At 36.3% G+C, this 22,637-nt stretch overlaps 1 protein-coding gene across 1 annotated transcript; it reads right to left on the bottom strand.

Moving 5' to 3' along the window:
- Window positions 1-746: 746 nt before the first annotated feature.
- Window positions 747-22,406, bottom strand: LOC141427903 (serine protease inhibitor 88Ea-like). Its single transcript, XM_074087505.1, has 8 exons — window positions 22,196-22,406; window positions 12,911-13,208; window positions 12,132-12,299; window positions 11,386-11,647; window positions 10,715-10,813; window positions 8,503-8,633; window positions 5,201-5,324; window positions 747-2,571 (listed from the first exon to the last, which is right to left on the bottom strand). Exons 2-8 carry the CDS (start codon window positions 13,199-13,201, stop codon window positions 2,411-2,413), a joined length of 1,236 nt encoding a protein of 411 aa, XP_073943606.1. The 5' UTR covers window positions 13,202-13,208; window positions 22,196-22,406; the 3' UTR covers window positions 747-2,410.
- Window positions 22,407-22,637: the final 231 nt, after the last annotated feature.

Here is a 22,637-nt window from a genome sequence, read left to right as displayed (position 1 = left end):
CCGAAAGCGATGGTATTTTAAAAAATGACGTGCAAAAGTGCCCATTGCGGCCTATTTACTGAATACATGATTTGAATTTGAATTTGGGTAGGGAAATTTTTTGAAATTTTAGCACTGGGTTTAGAGTCTTGAATTTTGTACAGTTATTCACAACACAACCTCAATGAAGACCACGATATAAATTTTGGAAATTTCCAGGGGAATTTTGTAAAATCCCGAAAATTTCAATTGCAACTACCAGACCGAATAGTTTACGCGTGCGAAGCCGCGGGTAAAAGCTAGTAGTTCATAAATTGGTTTATTAATTTTGCACAAAAACGAATGAATCACACAATCAGACAGTCACTATATTACTCGTATACGTATATTATCGAAACTTTTATAAAACAACATTAAAATCGCAAACTTATAAGTGAATATTCAAACGACATAGCTAGCCGTTGCTAGGCGACTCGGTAATAACGCCTAGCAACCAAAAAACTCTGAAAAAAAAAACACTTTTCTTGTATGACGACCCCCTTTAATTTGTAACTTTATTTTAGTTTTTGTATTTGTTGTTATAGCGGCCACAGTAACACATAATTTGTGAAAAATTCAAGTGTCTAACTATTACGGCTCAAGAGATAGAGCCCTGTGACACACGGACGGACAGACAGACAGACATACAGACAGACAGCGGAGTCTCAGTAATAGGGTTGGCACCCTTTGGGTACGGAACTCTAAAAGGGTCAAATGAAAATCAAACGCAATTTTTACACCTATTTATTGTTACTCTTATTGCATAAGATTAATCTTTGCTATTATCTTATAAATAAAATTACCTGTTACATTTAATTAGATAAGAAATTTAGGTTTCGTTTGGTGTGAAGAATTTAAACGATATTTTTCAATAAAATTGTGCCTTCAACAATGTACAGTCGAGTTCATAAGCTTGTGAGCAAAAATTTTATCAAAAATATCTGAACACGACTCTATTGTTAACGGCATAACTGGACTGTACATAACTAAGTACGTGTCATATTAATACAAAAGAATTATCATAAGTAGATTTACTCCATGAAACGGTTAAATTATAAATAATGATTCAATTCAACACTTACATTTGATACGCTGAACTAAGTAGGTACAAAACGTTAACTAAGTATCTAACATTTATGTAATGTATATACTCTCTACATTCTATGCCTAGTATCGCTAACCCTTTCGAACCCAGCCGAGTATGAAAAGAGTTACAAAAATGGACTTTATGTACAATACATGTCAAGTTCAAAATTCAAATGTAAGAGTTATGACAGTGGACCTTATGTACAATCCATGTCAAATTCAAATTCAAATGTAATTAACCCGCACAATTGTATCGGCTGGGTTCGAAAGGGCTAAATCAAATATTGAAGCTACGGAACTGTTTATACAACATGTCATTAAAATAAATAGGTTCTACGTTGTCATTGAAGCTCAAAATGTTCAGTTTATCGATGTGAGACCCTGTGTGTGCGTACGTGCTAGATCACAATAACGTTCAATCGATTAAGCCTCATGTACCTAGCCGCTCGACGCTCGTTTCCAGCGTCAAATCTGGTCACGTAACAAATAGCGACAAAGATGAAAGTATTGTGCTTTATCGCTTAAAAACCCTCTTCAATTTCGGGAAAAACACTGTTATTTTTTTGTTTTCATTCACTCCAATTTTTTTATTTGTACCACTGCCACGACTGCTACTAAATGAGATTAACAAATAAACTTCTTATATCAAGCAAGCAACCATGTTGACGCTGCTGTTCGACGCGGCGACTTGACACTACTTTATTGAGTAGCGGGGAATTCAAAATAGGGTCACTTGACCAGATTTATCGCTGCAAACGAGCGACGAGCGGCTGCATAAGGTTGCACCCTTACACATTAATTGAAAACGCCGGCCGGCCGGCCATACGCGTTACTAAAATTTGTAGAGATAGCTGATTGCTCGGCAAGGCTTATATTATATGATGAAGGGATTAACTTAGCTTGTGGCTTCTTAAAGTTATTTACTGGATTAACTTACACTACTATATTTTTAAACAACCAAACGGTAGGCTGCTACTGTGTTGTAATGAATGATCACTGTTGATCACTCCTTTTAAGTGTTCTTAGACTTAAACTTATTAGCATTCATCTCAGTAATGTCTTGGTGCAAAGGTACACGCGAATACACCCCACATTGAGTATAAATTAAATATTAGTTACTTTCAAGATACCTGCATGTAAAAGAGGTGACTTGGAATTGCAGTAAATTAATTTTAACCAATTTTTTTGCAAAGTGATTGATGGGATAAAAATCTCACTGACAAAGGGCAGTCTTGTACATGTTCAATTGTTTCCATAGTCACCCCGTTTTACTTCTCATAGTTGACCGAGTTAAACCATGTGTTGTTTACTTTTTAGGGTCCCTGTAAACGCCCATGAAGAGGACCGAGTTGGTGGGGCGTTCGTAGATGAGGTACACGAACGGGAAGTTGGCGACGAAGCGGCTCGGCTCAGCGGGCCGCGACGATCGGAAGCCAAAGATAGCTGTGGCAGCAGCCGCGACGGTACCTGCAAATAATTTCATATAAAACGGTGAACATTTTCTAGACAATGCTTTTGTGGAACTGTGGCAGCAATAAGGTTGGTTCGATAGGATAACACTTGTCTACCTGTGTAGTATATAGTTTTACAACAGTAATAGTATATAATAGTTGTAACATGTTATTAATTTTACTTCTCTCCTGTTCGGAAAGTTAATTTTCATGGGTAGATAGCCGGGTGGAAAATTCCGTTTTCATCTCTAGGAAAAGTTTTTTTTTAATTTTTACGATAAGCCACGGAGTCGAAGATACGTCAACGTCAAGATGTTACGACAATGACACTTTTTTTCAAGTTTTGGCATGGCCATCTAGATGCGCGTCGTGATCCGAGCTTATTTACAACACTGGATGTTGAACGCCGAAAATACGTTTGAAACAAGAAATTTGACTTTTATTGTCACGAATATATTCCATCTCTTTCTTATTTAGATTAAGAAAGTCATTCGTGAAATGTGAAAGAAGGAGATGGAATAAATAAATAAGTAACAAAGGTCCAACTTCCCCGTTCGGCGTTCAACCTCCAGTTTTGTATACAAGCTCCTTGGTCGTGACCAACTCGATTTTTTTTATAGACAGCCGTGGCAAGTGGCCAGTGCGAAAAGGTTGGAGGTTGGATATCAGTAAATTTAATTTATTATTGTTCTCATTTTTTACTAGTATTTTACATTCCTCACAGTCGAAATGAAAAGTAGTGTCTAACTCGGGTAAAATTACCCATTTCCCCTCGAACTATTGGCGCTCTCACTTCGATCGAGCGCCAGAAATATCTCGGGTAAAATGGGTCACTTTCCACCCTTGGTTATCAATCTACTATTTCATCTCTCCTGTTCGGAAAGTTTAATTTTCATGGGTAGATAACCGGGTGGAAAATTGCGTTTTCATCTCTAGGGTGGAAAGTATTTTTTTTTTAATTTTAGCCACGGAGTCGAAGATAATTGAGTTACGTCAATGGCACTTTTTTTCACGTTTCGGCATGGCCATCTAGATGCACGTCGTGACCAAGGAGCTTATATACAACACTGGAGGTTGAACGCCGAACATCCGTTTAATACAAGAAATTTGATCTTTATTACGTCACGAACATATTCCATCTCTTTTTTTAGTTAGGTTATGAAGGAGATCAATGTCATTTGTGAAATGTGAAAGAAAGAGATGGAATATATAAAAAAATAATAAAGGTCAAAACTTCTTCGTTCGGCGTTCAACCTCCAGTTTTGTAGGTATATAAGCTCCTTGCTCGTGACCAACTCCATTTTTTTTATACTCGGCCGTAGCAAGTGACCAGGTCGAAAAGGTACCGTTGGAGGTTGGATATAAGTAAATTAAATTTATTGAATACTGAAATTCAATTTAATTTTATTCTCATTTTTTGTACTATTTTACTTTCCCCGCAGTCGAAATGAAAACTCGGGTGACATTACCCGTTTATTCAGGGTGTCCATTAAATCCAAAAAAAAACCCTGACTTTTCCCTGATTTTACCTGGCCACATTTTTTAATTTCCCTGGCCAATCATGTACATTTCAAAGCAGGTTATATGTTTTTTTTTCTGCCCGTGATACTAAACTAGATCCGATTGATGGGAATTCACTTCACACCGAACATGCTCACTTTTTCGTTGACTGTTTTTATGGTGCCACTCTTTAATGCCCAGAACTGCAACGACTGGTGTCAAAATATCGAGCTAAGTTTGGATTAGATGTCATTTGAAAAGTAGATATGTAGGTATCCCTCTGGAAAACTTGAACAGCACAGAAATTAATTGAAATTCTATCGCAAACCATTTGTATTTGCCCAGTTTATTTCGGCCGATGTGACATTATCATCATTTTAAAAAAATTGCTGCGTATTCCTGTCTCCTCAGTTCTTATTAGATTACTATCACTTTTAGACTCAGGCACTTCTACGTTGACGCATTTTTTTGTCGATGTCGTATTATCGGAAGTTGTGGCAGTTTTTTTTGAAGAAAAAGAAAAACCAGGTTGTGTTTTTTTTTAATTCAACATTTTTAGATGTTTTGGTCCCTTGCCATGCGAAACTACAGCTTGTTTACCTACTCGTATGTTGCTGAGTTTAATAAAAAAATATATACTTATGTCAATGTGTGTATGTCGCCCGTATTTTAAAATTGCTCGTGTGCGTAAATGCAGTGGAAGGGTGCGTCATTTCAAATTAGAAAAGCTCTAGCCAAATCGTTGTGTAGCAAGCTCATGGCAAAAAAAATGCGAAGGTAAAATAACAAGTATCTTTGGAAAGTTGATATTACAACTTTTCTATGGCATATTCCAAAACAAGAGCCTGAATCAGAGATTAACCGTGCACATGGCCGTTTTCAAAAAGCCTGGTGTTTTTCCATGTAATGTCACGGTATTCCATCATAAGAGCAATAACAATATCCTATTTTGACGATTATTATTAATAATTTTTTTATGGCTTTAAATAGGTACGGGTCCGAGAAAAAAATGGGAAAGTGGGTATACAAGAAATATTTTGTAAAAATTTGGATCTTATCTTACGTAATCTGGGTCTTTATCTTATCTCTGTTAATAAAATTGTTCGAGCATAGTATAAAAGCGCCTGTTCAAGTCGGCTACGTACCTTCCTCGTCGATTTGGATTTTGGCCTTGTGGACAGCGTCGTCGAAATTGACGCGCTGGTCTGTCAGAGTGCTGAAGTCAGACGTACTGTTAAAGAGATCGCCCACACCCAGGTTCAACAAGATCTGAAACAAATAAACCATGTAAGTAATCTTTTATTACCTTGGAATTTTTTGCGGTATTGCAACTGCGACGAGATCTCTCTGAAAAGATAAGGCCGCCTATGGCTTGCCTTGGGAAAATTATATGTACCTGTATTTTCTGTATTGTTTACTATATTATAGTGTTCAAGAGCCATTGTATAGTATTGTAAGAAAGTACACTAATTGATCTTAGCCGCTCACTTATTTTGTGCTAAATTAACCCAAATTTAATTGTCTGTGCCTAGTAATTAAAACAGTTATCTGTGGCTGTGTCTGTTAAATTTTAATCAAAATTGGAATAAATGAATCCTATTTTTTATCATAGTTTTTTATCAAATAGCTGGCAATCGAGCATGCGGGTCACCTGGTAAGTGATCACCACCGCCTATGTACACCTAAATTATTATTAGGACTGCGGGTGCGTTGCCGGCCTAAAAATTAACTTTTAACTTGTATAAACATAAGATAAGTCAAGCATATCTGAGACAACAGCATCTTCAGCTATTGTAGAGGAAGTGCGTTCCGCCTTATGAACAATTGCTCATAATATTTTAAGAAACCGACCTGGAATCGAAAGGTCTATACAGTAGAGTTCATAAACTTGTGAGCAAAATTTTGATTAAAAATATCTAAACACGACTCTATTGTTAACGGCGTTGAAGCGTGTTCAGATATTTTTGATCAAATTTTTGTTCACAAGTTTATGAACTCAACTGTACAAAAACTTACTTCAGTATTTAATTAAAAAAATAGAATGTATAATAAGACTCTACCATAACTTGTATAATAACAAAAACGTTGACTTAAATACCTGAATGGCTGTATATCGGCTGGTCTAAAATTGTTTTGCATAATTGTTTCGTAACATATTTTTAACCGACTTCAAAAAAGTTATATGTTCCAATGTTTGTATTTTTTTATTAGGTATGTTCATCGATTACTCAGTCAATTGTGGACCAATTTTCAAAATTCTTTCTTTGTTCGAAAGAGTAGGTACTCTTCTGAGGTGGTCCCATTGTCACCAAGTCAAGATCTGATGATGGTATCTTAGGGAAATCGAGGGCAAACCTCAAATTTTATAGGCACACCTATGGCAATTTTGGCATTTTTAGCATTAAGATAAGCATTTACATTCAGAAAGTATCATTTGGTAAACTGAAACTGATGAAGAAGACCGTCGATGACCAATGGAACTCGTCAAAGCTAGGTACGAGTAATACTCGCTCGTCTATAAACGATCATAATTAATATACCTAGATAAGCGACTAAGCAGAAGCTTTAAGTTAATGATTCTTTCGAACTGATCTGATGCTGAAGCCGGAAGATAGGCAAAGGAACTCTGTTATAAAACAACGTAACTAAGCCGTGTTTGGGCTTAGTGGAATCGTTGTGAGACGTACTTTGGCTACGAATCACTAAAAAGTGAGAAATAAAGATTTTTTTAACAAAAAAGTAAAACCGACTCCAAAAAAAAATGGAGCCGACTACAAAATCCTTAAAAAAAGATTTCTAGGTAAATACCTACTAGCTCGAAGTCGGTGACTCAGTACGAGCCAGCAGGAGGGATTTAAACCCATAGTATGTAGATGAGGTAGATGACTATTGTTCCACTCCTGCTGGCCCGTGCTGAGTGACCGACTTCGAGCTAGTAGGTATTTACCTAGAAAAATATTTTCAAGGGTTTTGTAGTCGGTTCCATTTTTTTTGCATAACTACGTTTTGTCTAAAGATTGAATTGTCTAAAATTTTTTGGTTCAAATTGTTTTTCATAATATTTTTTGGTCGATAAATTGTTTAGTATAACATTTTTATGGTATAACATTGTTCTGTCGATTGTATTATAGGTGTAAAATTGTTATTCCGAATATTGTTACCACTAATTTTATATATGGATAGCAAATATTCATATGAATTTAACGACTCTGAGGCGAAGTCGACGGAGCTCCGCTTCGCGGAGCTCCTATTCCGCCTAGTTAAGGCGCTTCGCTCCTGGTAAATTACTAACCTAACCTATAGTTGAGCAATCATGTTACCTGGGTTTTCTTTATTGCGGGGGTTCCGCCCCCCGAGCCCCCTTTACTGTTTCGCCTATCCAAGTATAAAATATTCAATTATTTTTTCAAAAACCTTCGTAGGATTAAAAATGTTTCTTACTTCACGCTGATAAATTAAGTGCCTAGTATAAAAGTGTAAGCTAAGAAAAAGATGTAATATTTTGAAGAAAAGAATGAATTATAATAAGAAATTTGATTTCCTGACGGCGGTTGCAACTTATATTACCTTGATGTAATACACTCACCTACTTTTATTAATACCTTTTGGTTAATTTTCTCAATAAACGTAAAAATGTTACACGTTGTTTTTTCCCCTTAAACATAGTCGTAAGAACAGCGAATGAAAGCTAATTTGTCGAATTGGAATAAAAATGCTCACTGTCAGTATTTTAATTTTAAGACATTGAATATTAGAAAATTTTTAGACTAAACAATTATAGACCAAAAGTGCTCCAGGAAAAAAATTGTATGCAAAAAAACTTAATGCAAAAAAATAAGTATACTTACCATACAGTATTATACCAAACAATATCGACCAAAAGATTTTAGGAATAAAAAATTTAGACCTTGCGAAGGGCACCCACCTGAATATCTGATTTGTAAATATATCCCGACTTTTATGAAATTTTGACATTTTGATGAAATTGTCCCTTGTAATCAAAATTTAATGCACACATGTAGAAAACACTATTTGCTTTATATCATTGTGATGACAATGGTTACCCACTTTGCCTACTACTATACTAAGTGAAGTTATACAATATACGCATACGGCATCTAGGCAAGCCAAACGAGGCTATCACGAAGTGTGATGAGCATGAGACTCATGAGTCTGCAAATAGAAGGATTCTGTTTTATCCAGATCAACGTCTAACGTAATATTTCCCGGAATACCAAACTTAGCTCTACGGTAATTTTACAATTGCGACAGATCTCGAAGGCCCATAATTTATAGTCAGCAGCAGAAGTGGATGAGCAGTTACGGTGTTCAAAACGATCTACACACAATAACCTTGGCAGTAGAGTCGTGTGTAGATCATTTTGAGCCGTAACTGCTCATCTACTTTTGCTGCAGCCTGTACGATTAAGCCCGTAGAGATACTTACAGGCTTCAAGGGCAGACTCCTCTCCATGGTAAACTTGGGTATCTCGACGATAACCTCTCGGCCCATGTAACTCTCCTCGACGACTGCGGCCAGGCGCTCAGGCGTCAGGTTCGCGATGATGTCCACCACTCCTGGAACCAACAACTTGGTTACATTCATAGATGTCACTAAAAAAAATTTTTACTGCCTGCTGGTATTTGATCACATTTACCGACTTTTGAGTCAATCCGACTGTATAAACAAATAAAAAAGTAATATGAAAGTAGTTAGTGGAAAGCTTGCAAAAACGTATTATGTATTTAATTTATTTTGAGAATGGCAATGGTAAGAATATTTTTAGTTGTGGGTAGGGTCATGTAGGTATAACACCTACTCTTTGTTCTGATTTTAGTACTTAATCAGTTCGGTATGTCTTCGTTTGTACTCAACATTAGACGCATTGAATGAATTGCAAAATATTTTTCTATTAAATGTTCGAGATTTACTTCTTATTTTCAGGATTCAGGTAGGTATGTATGTTTCATCACATGTAATGTTCAACTATTTTACTCAGAGATGTCTATTGGTGTCATTGCCACAGCTTTTTGCAGTTAAATTAATAATGGAAAGAGTTTAAGCTCTAGTAGGTACCTACCTTAAGCTGAAGCTGATTAAAGTATGAGTACGATGTTCAGACTCTGTCAAATAGGTAGCGTGAACGGAAGTTTATAATCTGGGGGCACGGTAGTGCCCCCGCCAAGTCGAGCAAAACAAGAACAAAGGCACGGCCGTACCATACTTTTCTCGAAGCCATTCAGGCTATTTTCAACATTGAAATGTCTAAAAGTCAAAGACAAAGTCAAAATATCTTTATTAAATTTAGGCTATAACAAGCACTTATAAATGTCAAAAAAAAATCTACCACTGGTTCGGAAAAACCTCTGTTGAGAAGAATCCGGCAAGAAACTCAACGAGGTATATTTTTTTTAATCAGATTTACAATATTATTAAATGATATCTATATGTATGCAATGGCGGCCGTGACCAGCTGACCGGTCGTGTTTGTTTAGCGCGTGAAAAATGTCGGCGTCGCAACAAAATGATCCTTAAACCGAAACTAGTGATTGAATTCAAAATAGAAGTGCAAAAGAAGCTTTTGAACATCAGCTCAGTTCTTTTTATGTGAATCAAACGGATTCTGTGCACAATATGAAAAAACCATGGACGTCTGCCCGTATTTTAGAGGTTAGTATTTTGTTGACAAATAAAGTATTCACTAGTTGTTATTTATTTATATAGAAAAATTTAGGTACGACGAGCGAAGCGAGGAGTGGTTAGTATTAATTGTGATCACGACGCACGAGCCGAGCGAGCGAAGCGAGCGTGCCGCGGCAGCTGCGGGCGAAGTGCCAGAACCGATATGGCGGCGTTTCATGATATGCCTAGGAATTTCATGATCTGCCTAAACTGGCCAAATCATGAAATGACGGCGCTTCATGATATGCCTAGGAATTTCATAATCTGCCTAAACGTCACTAGGCAAATAGCTAAACGGCGAGTTTTGAACGATATGGCGGATGTCCCTTAGCCAATTCATGAAATGGCGGCATTTCACGATATGCCTAGGAATTTCGTGATCTGGCGGATTTTACGATCGGCCGCCGACATATACATCACAAGTATTTAACAAAATTTTATTTTTAACACAGTAGGTTCGCTATATGAAGGGATCGCTAATGCGGATCGGAATTATTTCCAAATATCCCTGTCCGTGATATAATCATTAACTTTATAATACGCCTTAGATATTAATGTCTTCTTGATAATAGATCTGAATTTTGTATCCGTTTCATTTGTAATATTTTTGGAAAACGTACTTATGCAATTTCCCATAAACGACGTGAGGTGAGGTCCCCACTGTTGTTTAGAATCGAGCTTTATTCCTAAAAATACTGTTGATTTTACAAATTCAATAGTTTGACCATTTAAGTTTATATTAGAAACTGAATTCGAGTTAGATGAATTTAACAACGGGAATTTAATACATTTGGTTTTTTTTAGGATTTAGTAACAAATTATTGGCAGCAAACCATGCGGATATCACGGACAGGGTTTCATTGGGTTCAATGAAGTCGGTGTCTTTTCTACTAACCTTGAACAGTAAAGACGTGTCATCAGCAAACATAACTATACCCGACTTTTGGCTTACCATCTAGTTTAGTTAGGTACTCACCTTCCTTCATGGCGTAGGGAGGCAGAAGGATGTACATGCTGATGTCATTGCCCTTGTAAGGCAGCTCCAGAATTTGCGCACGCAAGTCGTCGCTCACCACTGCAACAACGAAATTATTATCTGGCTAGGTATCTTACGAAAATCAGATCTTAGTAATGGTTCTACAAATGATACCTACATCGAAAGGTACACAGTAATCAAAAGAGCATAGGAAGATAGAAATCAATTCTAATATTAAATAGAGGTCAAACTTCTTTGTTCATGTGTTTATATGTACATAGGAATAATGAGCGAAACTGCAGAACTGATAAGAAATATATTTCACGTAGTAATATAAAGCTACTCTAAGTATTCCTGAACACGTGCCTCTTTTTATCCCTGAAAAGTGTAAGATTTATGTACGACGCAGACGAAGTTTCAGGTAGCAGCTGATATTAAGTAATTCTCCTGAGTAAATACCAAGCGCTTTGCTGTTATTGTAAAAATAGTTTGACTAACACATAATATGTATTGTTGAAAATTCACCGTTTTTATAAAATTGTGGTGTTTCTAAAATGAAGACTATTAAAAATAATAATTGCGTACAGAAAGTTAAAGTTATTCATTGTTAGCGGCTATCTACTGTCCGCTTTCATTTGAGGTTTAGAAGAAATAGTCTAATGGGTACTTACTGAAATGGAAAGTTCCTTTCTGTTTCATGAAAGGCACGAGGGTTTGACGAGTCTCGGAAACGAAGAAAGGTTCTTTCTTTGTCCTTTCGGCGGGGAACTTGGAAGCCCAGACACCTTTGAAATAGGCAGCGTTGGCTAGTACCAGTTTGGTAGAGTGCCCAATCCCGTCCGCGGGGATCAGATCTTTGATGTTGTTCTTCGTGACTCGAGCAACCCAGTTGTTGATGAACTCGCGCGCTTCCGCGGGATTATCCTGGAAGTTCTGTAAACGAGGTAAAAAACTCATTAATTAAACCAAAGAAAAGGATTAACTGCCCTTCATGCCTTTTCACACTGAAAATCGTTACAGCTATGAAATCTCAATTTAGTACGCTTGACGTAGCTTAATGTTCAACATTTTTAATGCAAACTGAGTAGCTCTCAATTATTAAAATAAAAAGAAAAGAAATAGTATAATAATATCATAACAAACTTCTAAAAAAATATTAACCATATAGCAAAAAATATATACCTGTTTAGTTTATGCTGAGTTAAGTAGAGTCAAAATGACCGAAACTGGTAATTACAATACAATATAATACAATAAAATATTGTACACCAGAAATAGTAAGCGATACAGAAAACAATTCATTAATTAATAATAATTAATATTAATTTTAAACCAGATTCATTTATATTTTTCGTAAGTGGTCATTAAACTTGTAAGTTTTTAAAATGGGCCCTCTGTTTCAAGTCAATAATCTTACAAGTCTCTCGAACTCCTCGCCGAAGACGTCGAGCAAGCATTGGCGGACGTTAAGCGCATCATCCACGAACAACTTGTTGGCGCTGGTGAACTCGTAGCTGGCGCTGTTATTGTTGGTTGCTCGTGAACGCTTGTCCACCTTATACGCTGTCATCAGGTTGATCTTGTCCTACAACACAACAAATCTTTCAATAATTGCGTTTTAAAGCAGGTAAGTTGCAAGTCATTCTGACGACAACCAATATCAAACCAGCAAAAATTCTGCTATCAAAAATTAGTTAAATACTTCATTAAACCCGAGACTTGCCGTCATAGCATTTACTTAAGTACTTTTAAAAGGTAAATTCTAACATTAATAACAATATTTACAACAATTGCAAAATAGGTAATTGTGAATTTAATAGTAGGTATTTGAACACTTAAACCGGCACAAAATATCAATCTAAACAGTCTTCGAAAAAACATTTGCTATGAATAGGTGAAGCTATTATTGTTTACTTTAAGTAGGTATTCACTTTAGGTGTTAGGTAGGTACTTTCGTATTTCTTTCAAAATAATAGTCTCAGCGACGTTATAGAGATTATCTTGTATAAGTCGGAATTTCATCCGTGGTTAAGACCTGTTGGTTAACTAATGTCATTACACTAGAGTAAATTATCAAAATGTTCGGTTTGTTCTATTGCGGTAACGCTAAAATCTTGAAAATTTACCGAAGCAACCAAGGAGAGTCCTCACGGGATGTCGAGCTTACCATCTGGCCATCTTAAAAAAAGTTTTTACCAGCGTGTGTGATATCTGCAGCGACTGCTGCAGTGCCTGTTCCGTGTGCCCTCCAGAGGAGAAGTATGCCAACAGCAGGGAGTGGTACACCGAGAACGGCGAAAAGAAAATGTTGTCTTCAGGATATGCCTCGTTTATTTTGTTGAACAAATTCAAAGTGAATTCCAGTTGGCCCCTGTAAAGCGACGTCCGAGCTTCTGGGTCTAGCTTTTTGGATGAGTCATCTTTGTAGAAGCACTGGCTAGTCACAGTCGAGGAGACCAAAAAACCGATGACCACTAGTTTTAACATTTTTAACCTGAAACAAAAGAATCAGTTATATACCTATAGTTAGAATTACCTAAGTGTCGACGCATATCAGTCACCTAAATTCATGCAAATCTGAATTTTCTCTACAATTACATTATACGAGGTCTTTTTAAAGTCTTTAGAAATATTTCAGCAGGTGATACGAATAATTTGACTGAACACATCGTGCTTTACAAATGCTTCCATACATTAATCGATGTTCAAAGTACCGCGTCAAAGGCGTGACTACACTTGGAGTCAACAACCTGATACATTCTGGATATTTAAAATAATTTATTGAATCAGCAGGGCTACTACGAAACTCGAAGTTCGTGTCGTGCGGTCCTGCTGACACTTATACTATTTAATACGAGAGCGAGAGGGCCGGTACGATACGAACTTCGAGTTTCGAGTTTCGTGGTAGCCCTGCAGGCTTTACTTTGCGGAGGTCCATATAAATGAACTAAAATAATTTCTTTGCATACCCGCGACCTTATGATAGTTAGATATAGTTAGAAATGTGTGTCTAACATCTGGTAGCATAGTGTATATCTTGTATAAGCTTAGCTATCATAAGGTCGCGGGTGAGCAAAGACATTCTTTTAGTTCCTTGGATTTTTAAACATCTGTATTATTGTGCCTTATATGTAACAGATAAAATTGAAAAACGAAGACTTTCAAAGACTAGGTATCTACCATTACACTAAAAAGCGTGAAAAAAAATTATACCAAAAACTGAACCGACTACCTACTAAAAACCATGAAAATACTTTTCTACCAGTCTGAAGTCGGTGCCTCAGCACGAGCCAGCAGGTGGACCTCACCTAAATACATACTATAACTATAAAATATATTGGGTTTCAATCACTCCTGCTGGCTCGTGCTGAGGCACCGACTTCAGACTGGTAGAAAATTATTTTCATGGTTTTTTGTAGTCGGTTCAATTTTTTGTTCACACTTTTTAGTGTAAATTATTTAAGATACAAATGATTTAATGACAACTGCTGGTCACCTTTTACGAAAGATTGTTTTTCCCGATGCAGAGACGTTCATTATTGAAGAGTCTGGTACTTCACCACCCGTTCCATTTTACCATATACATTACGATGAACATAAATGGATTAGCAACTGTGTTAAAGTAATTGAAATTCAACCCGTGAAATACTTGTGGTCTTCATCATCAGTTCCACTTCACCAAATGATGATTTTCAAAAGCAAATGCACGAGTTACTACTAAACATATCCAAAAAATTACCAGTGTCCCTGTTTTCCTTAGGATCCAATCATCAGATCCTGATTTGGTGTTTATGGGACCTAATTGAAGCTATTCCTATACGAACGCGAAAAAAATTTCAAATCGGTTCACACACGACAGAGTGCTGAGGTAACAAACATAAAAAGAAAAATGATAATAAAAACAACCGAATTGATAACCTCCTCCTTTTTTTGAAGTCGGTTAAAAGGGAAAGTTTGTCAGACATCGATCGAATTATTTCGCATTTGTGTGCTCGTACTACCTACTTATTTAAACGGTACCTACAGAATTTAAGGGAATTTGTATTGTTTACTTAAGTTACCTACTAGTTATTGTGAAGCAGAATAACATACGTGACTGTTACTTTATTGTTTACTACGATCCTGTGGTTTTCCTTAACAGCTTTAGAACTGATGTCATATTTTCCATTTCTGAAAATATTGTCTGTTTCTAAGTATACCTAATAAATGAGCATCAGAAGCCATAGTGTCGGTATACCTATTTTTATTTGGTTTCCCTTTCTAAACGGGCTACATACTAGTCCTACAATGCCCTTGTGTCATGTCTTGAGCGCAGATTTGAAGTAGTGATTACAAAGTTTAATATGAATATGACTAGTGTGATTGGCTAGATAGATAGATAGATTTATTCATTAGATATCACATTGTTTATTGGTCTTATAGTTATCTTATTACCTACTTACTTACTTACCGGCGGCAATGCAATCTTATAGATAATTAAATTCAATAAATGTTATTTTTGCAACAAACTATATGTATAGAAAAATATTTTATTCTAATTAAAGGAGTTTTATACAACTCAAACATAATAGATCCTATTTATTACGCACATAAAAATGAATACGTACTTGTATTAAAACTTGTAATCGCTACTTCAAATCCGCTCTCTAGTCATGTCAGTGATGATGATGATTTATGATGTTGTCTTGTTGGCTCAGATTGTGCCCATCAGACCGAAAACGTTTAGGTAAATACCTATTTAAATCTAAATACTAAAATGCTACGATCCAAATGCTCACGAAATTACTCGTTTGCAATATGAGTCGCTTAACTTCAAACTCGGGTAAATCAAATTCTGTCATTTTTTAAAATTTTATTAAATAAAAGGTTAAAACTAGTTTTTTTTTTCATTTTATCGGTTAAGTACAACTCCGTGTGGTTATTGATAAAAAAAAAGTTAAAATCATAATATTTTATCAAAATCAGATAAATAGACGTAAAGTGGGGGCGATTTGTTTTTTCTCATCCAACCTCCATCCAAAATCTCATGTAGTGTGGGGTATCGTTGGATAGGTCCTTTAAAACCATTTGGGGTTTGATAAAGCGATTTTTCGATTCAGTGCTTTGTTTGCGAAATATTAAACTTTAAAGTGCAAATTTTCATTAAAATCGAGCGTCCACCCCCCCCTCTAAAATCTAAACAGGTGGGTGGAAAAAAATTGAAAAATTCGGGATGGTAAGTATATCAATCTTTCAAGGAAAACTATAACGGCTAAGTTTGCTTGAGAATTATTAGTAGTTTAAGAGTAAATAGCAGCCTAAGGTATAAAATTATACCTAAACTTGGAATATTCCGTACAAAATACGAAATCTTTAGAAAGCTATTACTTAATTGTTTCGTAACTAAGTAACCCTATTATAAGGCTACGTAACCCTATAAGGCTAAGTAACCCTATTTCGGGCGTGTCCGATACGCTCTTGGCCGGTTTTTTTTTTCAGATGTAGGTAAGAAAGAAAGAAGTTTGGTTTTTTTACAGTTTTTATGAAATCTAGAATCCAGTATCCAGGTATGTTAAATCAAAATTATACAAATCCCCACTCAGTTTTTTCAAAGATAGATAAATTGCAATCGATTATATATTATATCAAATGAAGGTAAATCCAATAAACATTTAGGTAATTTTTGTAACGAACGGATGGTTTGAATGCTGAATTTGCCGAACAGGGTCTCCCAAATGGTTAGAGTGGATTTATCTGAGTTTCAAGTTAAGCGACTCATATAAATAGGTAACATTTGCTTTTTTGCAGTAACAGAACCTACCTACATCTATATGTGAACTTGAAGAATTGGCCCCGATTCAGGTCACGGTTATTGAGACCAATTGAAATGCCGAAGCAATGGCTAATTCTTTGCTGGCTGTACTTCACTTACGTAGTTAGGTGGGCAGCTTGCCATCAGCGCCACCTGAATCAATTTGCAATGCACTGATTCACACCTGCGTACTAAGGTAAGCAGGTACCACCATCAGCCAAATATGTGGTCTACTACCCTAAATCTGATAATCGTTTGCATGCTATATAACAATAATGCCAATAGACATGTCTGTCAACTTAAAAGTTCGACTTTAGTGACATATTCATTTGATAGGAACTTGTTTAAAAATTGGTAGACCACTTATTTGGCTGATGGTACCTTTCTACCTATTTACGTAATAGGATAAGAGTTAGGTTTACGATATTTAGTGCAATCGTTTACTTAAACTACTATCCCACCACTAGGCCACCACCTCGGGCACACAGTTAACTGCTAGTGTGCATGGACAGCGAAATAAATGAGAAACAACGGATGTTGTTTTGTATGAACACGACCCAGATATGGTTAGGATGTTTCATTGTGAACTCATAAATCCTGTCCGGTCGGCTGAACAAACGAATGTCGAAACCGAGATGAGACAGAACCTGGCTCGGGTTAATGCTTTTCACCACGCTTTCTCTGCGAACTGCGGGGCGCCGCGAGAGCAGCGGCCGGCGCGGTGGGCGGCGCGGGCGCCTGTCTGCCGACGCCAGAGACTGATCAAACGGTCATCACACTTGCCCTCCTACTCTAAATCACCGGCTGACAACTTTCGATTTGGCTTTGCTTTTTGCAGACTGATCTACCATATCATTAACAATAATCTAATTAGTCACAATAGGTATACTTAATAAACGTTTTATTAAAATCTGTTCTTAACCTAACTTATCAAGTACAAATGACCCTTTAAACATTTGTATATCATAGAATGAACGAATATATCTACATTACATATAATCCATGCCCCAAGCATAACTGCACAAGAAATAAATGTGGTTTTATTCGCCCAGGCGCATTGCAATGAAATCGTTATCGATATGTAAACTGGCCATAATTCAACACGGTTTAATGATAATTTTTGCTACACATTTGACAAATCTCAACCTAAAGTACCTATACAATAACAACAAGCGTGATTTAACTGTTCAAGTGTTTTTTTTTTACGTGGATAATGGGTAATGGTAGAGTAGGTAGATAGTTACAAAAGAATGAGAATTAATGGTATGGTTTAAGAATATCTGTGGTTATGAAGATACATATTAGTTTACTTAGTATCGATTCAAGCACGTATGTAGGTAATTATCCTACATCCGTGAGCGATGGTTGCAAGATAGGCAGAGTGGTTTCTCAGATACGGTTATGTACAGTCAACGTCATAAATAAGTGATCACTTTTGTACCTTGGCACTTTAACGTCATGTTTGAAAAACCATACGAAATTGTGTAACGACTGAAAGCGACAAGGTAGGTACAGAAATGATCACTTATTTATGACGTTGACTGTACCAACTTCAGAGGAAATCCCGCTCAGATTGCAGAACAATGCTGATCATTGTACGGATTTCCCACTGAGACGAGCACGTCGCGTGGAGAAAGTTCGCCGCGTCACCACCGGCACATTTATTACACAACACCCGGACCGTAAACAGTGTCAATGTTATTCTAAGAAGCGTTTTATTTCAAATAACAGACGGACTTCATGTTGACCTCGCTGCGTATTCACCCATCTGCACCATCTTCTGAAAAAGTAGCTACCTAAATATTTCTAAATAGTGATATGCTGATATTCATTGTGCCCATTTAAACGGCGGAATGACATATATTTAGGTAGGTACGTATAAGTACTGATTTACCGTATTAGTCGTCGTTTCAATTATTAGATTGTTTGTGTTTTAGATTCGTATATACAAAATACTGTTTGTACCTATAGATAAGACGCATACGAGTACTTAAAATTAATTTGAATTTACCTAAGGACACGTGAATTGTTACATACCCAATGCATTGAAAAGCAAGAACTGTCACTAATCTTCTGAAATTATTGCAAAGTTTTAAATTTTCTCAAGGTGTCTACTCAATAGTTTTTCAGTAAAAACGAGGCCGCACACGTAACGTTTGCATAAGATCCACAACGAGCGGGGCTGCGTTACCGGAATATCAATCATACTCCACTCAGTAGTGGGTATCGACCTCATCATCTTCATATTATCGACCATCACACCGAGTCGTTATGTTACCATTACCAGAGTTAACAAAACTTAACACTTTCTGCATTCTAAAATGTTTATAAATACGTATTTAGTTTCAGTCATTGTTCCGACAGACAATTGGATTACTAAAGTTCCAGCGAAGAAACGTACGATGGTTTTGCGATTCCTTTATATTCAACATAATTTCCAATATTCCAAGTGACGTTCAAGCCAAACGCAGCAGTTTGAAGATGCAGCTAAGTATAGGTATGTATAGAGAACAGTTATGTGTTATCCAATTATTTAGATAAAATGTTATGGTTGATGTTCATTTTGTCATTCATTCGATTATTTATTGATTTTCGAATATCTTTCTCGACGTCTAGTGTTAATCAGGTTTCGTCTAAACCAAGTAGATACCTAATCTGTTGGCACACCCTCTGGTCTTTTCAAATGTAGAGCGTGAAGTTTAGCGATATTAGTTATAATATAAAACATGGGATTAACAGGTAGATCTATCTACTCTGACTCACGCATTGTAGCTGATATAATCAGCTAGGATAGATAACTACTACTCTGATAATTAACATAGTTCTATTATAAGTATAAATTATTATAGTATTATATCAAACCAATTATCCCCATCTTTGAGCCATATTAACGTTAACAACCCTGGTTCTGGCCTGTCCTCCATCCTCAACAAAATAGTTTAAGTACCTAAAGATTTAGTTAGCGATCAAATTTTTCAGGCCATCCATCCATATACTCAAATGTCCGTTAGTAGTCCGTGAGCCCAGCCCCAAAGTGCCTACGTAACATGACATCACGATAAGATGCATGGCACACGGTGGAAAAAGTTGTGCTAAGCGAGAATCAAAAGACTATCGCATCTAAAATTACCGGAAGTTTGAGAAAATCCTGTACCCTTAGTGTAAGTTTTCGGTTACAAAATACGTCTCGATCGCGTTCGCGTTAAAATCTCAATTTGTATACAAACACGAACAGCGCCTCTAGCGGAACGTTTGCGATGTTCGTGTTTTCATACAAATTGAGATTTCAACGCGAACGCGATCGAGACGTATTTTGTAACCGAAAACTTACACTAAGGGTACTGTTCGTGTTTCCAGACCAATTGAAATTTAAACGCGAACGCGATCGAGACGTATTTTGTAACCGAAAACTTACACTAAGGGTACTGCACTTCCGATAATTTCAGAACTGACAGACTATGTTGCCTCTCTCTACGGATAAACGGCTACACGATGTGTTTCGTAATGATGTCACATGACTCTTAAAATGACCTTAAATTATTGACCGGAAGTGAAGGATTTTCTCAAAAACTACCTTATAGTGGGTACCTACACTACACACTAGAAAAAAAAAGAGCTTAAGTATTAGGTGTTGCGACATACTTGTAAATCTCAGATCAAATGGCCTGAACAATTTGTACACTTTGGATGAGTTAGTATAAATGAATAGTTTTAAATATTGCGGTTTATTTGGAGATACGAGTATTAACTGTCACATTCACATATAGTCATATAAGTAGCTAAATATTAGTCAAAAAATGCACAGCTTTATTAAACCTACTTGGAAAAGATAAGTATTAATTTTTATGAATTCTTCCTTTCGCAAAATTGAGGTTCAAGAGTCATCATTTAAATGGGAGGTACTTAATTATGTTAGTAAATACAAAAAAATATATATTTAGCAGTGATGGGCCGAATGTGGTTTGAACCGAATACGAACTTAGGCCGAAAATTCTGTTAAAATTAAAACTTCGGCCGAACTTCGGTCCAACAACATGCCTTCAGTGAATTTTAAATACGAGTAGATAGATAAAAAAATATTGTTAAATTTGATTGTTATAAACACCCTTTAACGATTAAAGATAGGTATTTAATGTTTCTCAATGTTTGGTTTGTGAAAATTGTGAACCAAAAACTAGTTTTTTTTAAATAATTTATTGAATCATGCGTTACTTTGCGGAGGTCCATATCAATGAACTACGAGTAAAAGAATTTCTTTGCTCACCCGCGACCTTTAAGCTAACTAGCTTTTAGCTTTTTTTGCTAAGGTCGCGAATGAGCAAAGAAATTCTTTTTACGATTATTTTTTAATTCCATTTACGAATTGTAATTGTAAGATTTATTAAAACAAAAGGTTTATTTAATTTTTGTTGCATATTTTACTGATATGACACACATGGTATCTATTAATTTCAGTCAAAATAGTACAAGTAGGTTATTTTTTTCTAGTGCCAAATGTTCGGCATTTAAACAGAATTTCGGTCGAATGCCGAAGTTAGGCTCAAGCTGCCGAAATTCGGTTAAACCGAATGTAATACGAATTTCGGCCCATCCCTAATCTTTAGAGATAGAGAACTTTGCGCGTCATAGCTCCAAATGTGCAACTCAATACTTATCCGGGCATAGCCCGCATGTAATATTGGATAATATATTTGTTTGTGTATATATTTGCGTGTGATATATTAGGTAGTTACCTACTAAAAATAATAATTTAGCGAAGTCAGTAAACTCTTAAACGTTTACAGGCTACCTACTTACAATGAGTGGTTCTCCAAGTACTTATGCAGATGTCATGCCTCGGTAAAAAGCTTTCAGCTGTCTGTGTGTTCTCACTTAAGTAAAGACCCCAGCAGACTTATACGTACCTACTCGTATAATTATACTTATCAAGGTGCAAAGCGAGTTACTATAGATACTTATTGCGTGGATTGAGCAGTTCCAACAGCGCATCATAAGTTCGTTCACTACGATTTATTACCTAAGATATCGACGCGTTTGCTATAATGCCGGACAATCTCAGTGTGACCTTAACTTTAGTAATTTAAAATACAAAGCATGCCGTAATAAAAGAGGAGACGCGTACCTCCATGGCTGTTTTGGCGATTTTTCCTTACTACGAGTATTCCAACTGAGTTTTTGTCATTCGCTATAGCAAATACACGTTGCATTTTAATAAATAGTATCATTGAAACCAGTTCCGTTTAAATTATTTCTGTTTTATCCTACAAAGCCCCCCAACTAATTGTACAATTGACATAAACCTAGGTGGTAAACATTGTTCGCAGTTAATAATACACGACTAAAGATTCGTCAAAGTAAATTAGAAAGCGTGTATAATGAGCGGCTCCCGCGAACGGTTACACTCGCAGTCAAGTCATACATACATATGTGTTACACAAGGCAGGTTAACTGCTGTTTGTTTTATGCAGTGCGTCTAAATTAAAACAATATTTAATATGAAAAATAATCAGCGCCGAATAACTTCTAACATAAACAAATGCTATACGATTTGATACCCTAAATAACCCGGTAAAAGACTGGACCTGTTAGCAAATAAAGCCTTAGTTTAACTAAGTAAATACGGCCTCGAAAAAAATGAATGTCGAGGAATTAAGGCTTGCTAACATAAAAATATAAGTAACTTGACTCACCGTCCGTGAAATCCTTATAACAAAAAATTTTCCGCAGCAACAGGGCGTTGTGAATGTCTCTCGTTTTTGTTTTCTTGTATTGATGTATCTGTTTTACTATTACAGCTGTGAATAAGTGTTTTAAAAGAGTGGGCGTGTTGATGAAGTGCGACAGCGTCACGCAACGTTGTATCGCGCGGAGACTCCGAGCCTGACTGACTGAGGGCCAGTCGCTATCCTCTTTTATGTTAGTGGTTTTGTTAAACTGGTAAGTATGCGTTTACGGAGCCACTTTTGACAATTCAACCAGTTCAAGTAAACTAAATAAAAGAGATAACCTTTTTAACCACCTACACGCGCCACCATAGGTACGTATTATTCACATAGCCAAGGGTATCCTGTAACAGGAACAATAAATTAAGTGTTTACTAGTAAACTCGTCCATGTAAATTTTACATTAAAC

The sequence above is a fragment of the Choristoneura fumiferana genome, chromosome Z (genome assembly GCF_025370935.1).
Source record: "Choristoneura fumiferana chromosome Z, NRCan_CFum_1, whole genome shotgun sequence".
In the NCBI taxonomy this organism is placed as follows: domain Eukaryota; kingdom Metazoa; phylum Arthropoda; class Insecta; order Lepidoptera; family Tortricidae; genus Choristoneura; species Choristoneura fumiferana.
This window is presented reverse-complemented; position numbering and strand designations above follow the sequence as displayed.

What these genes read in the sequence shown, in the direction of transcription:
- LOC141427903 (XM_074087505.1), bottom strand. Translation starts at nt 13,201, where the DNA reads ATGTTAAAACTAGTGGTCATCGGTTTTTTGGTCTCCTCGACTGTGACT. An exon ending in TGCAGATATCACACACGCTG is followed by an intron (nt 12,300 to 12,910) that starts GTAAAAACTTTT and finishes GTTGTGTTGTAG; the next exon opens with GACAAGATCAACCTGATGAC. An exon ending in TCCCTACGCCATGAAGGAAG is followed by an intron (nt 8,634 to 10,714) that starts GTGAGTACCTAA and finishes TGTTGGTTCCAG; the next exon opens with GAGTGGTGGACATCATCGCG.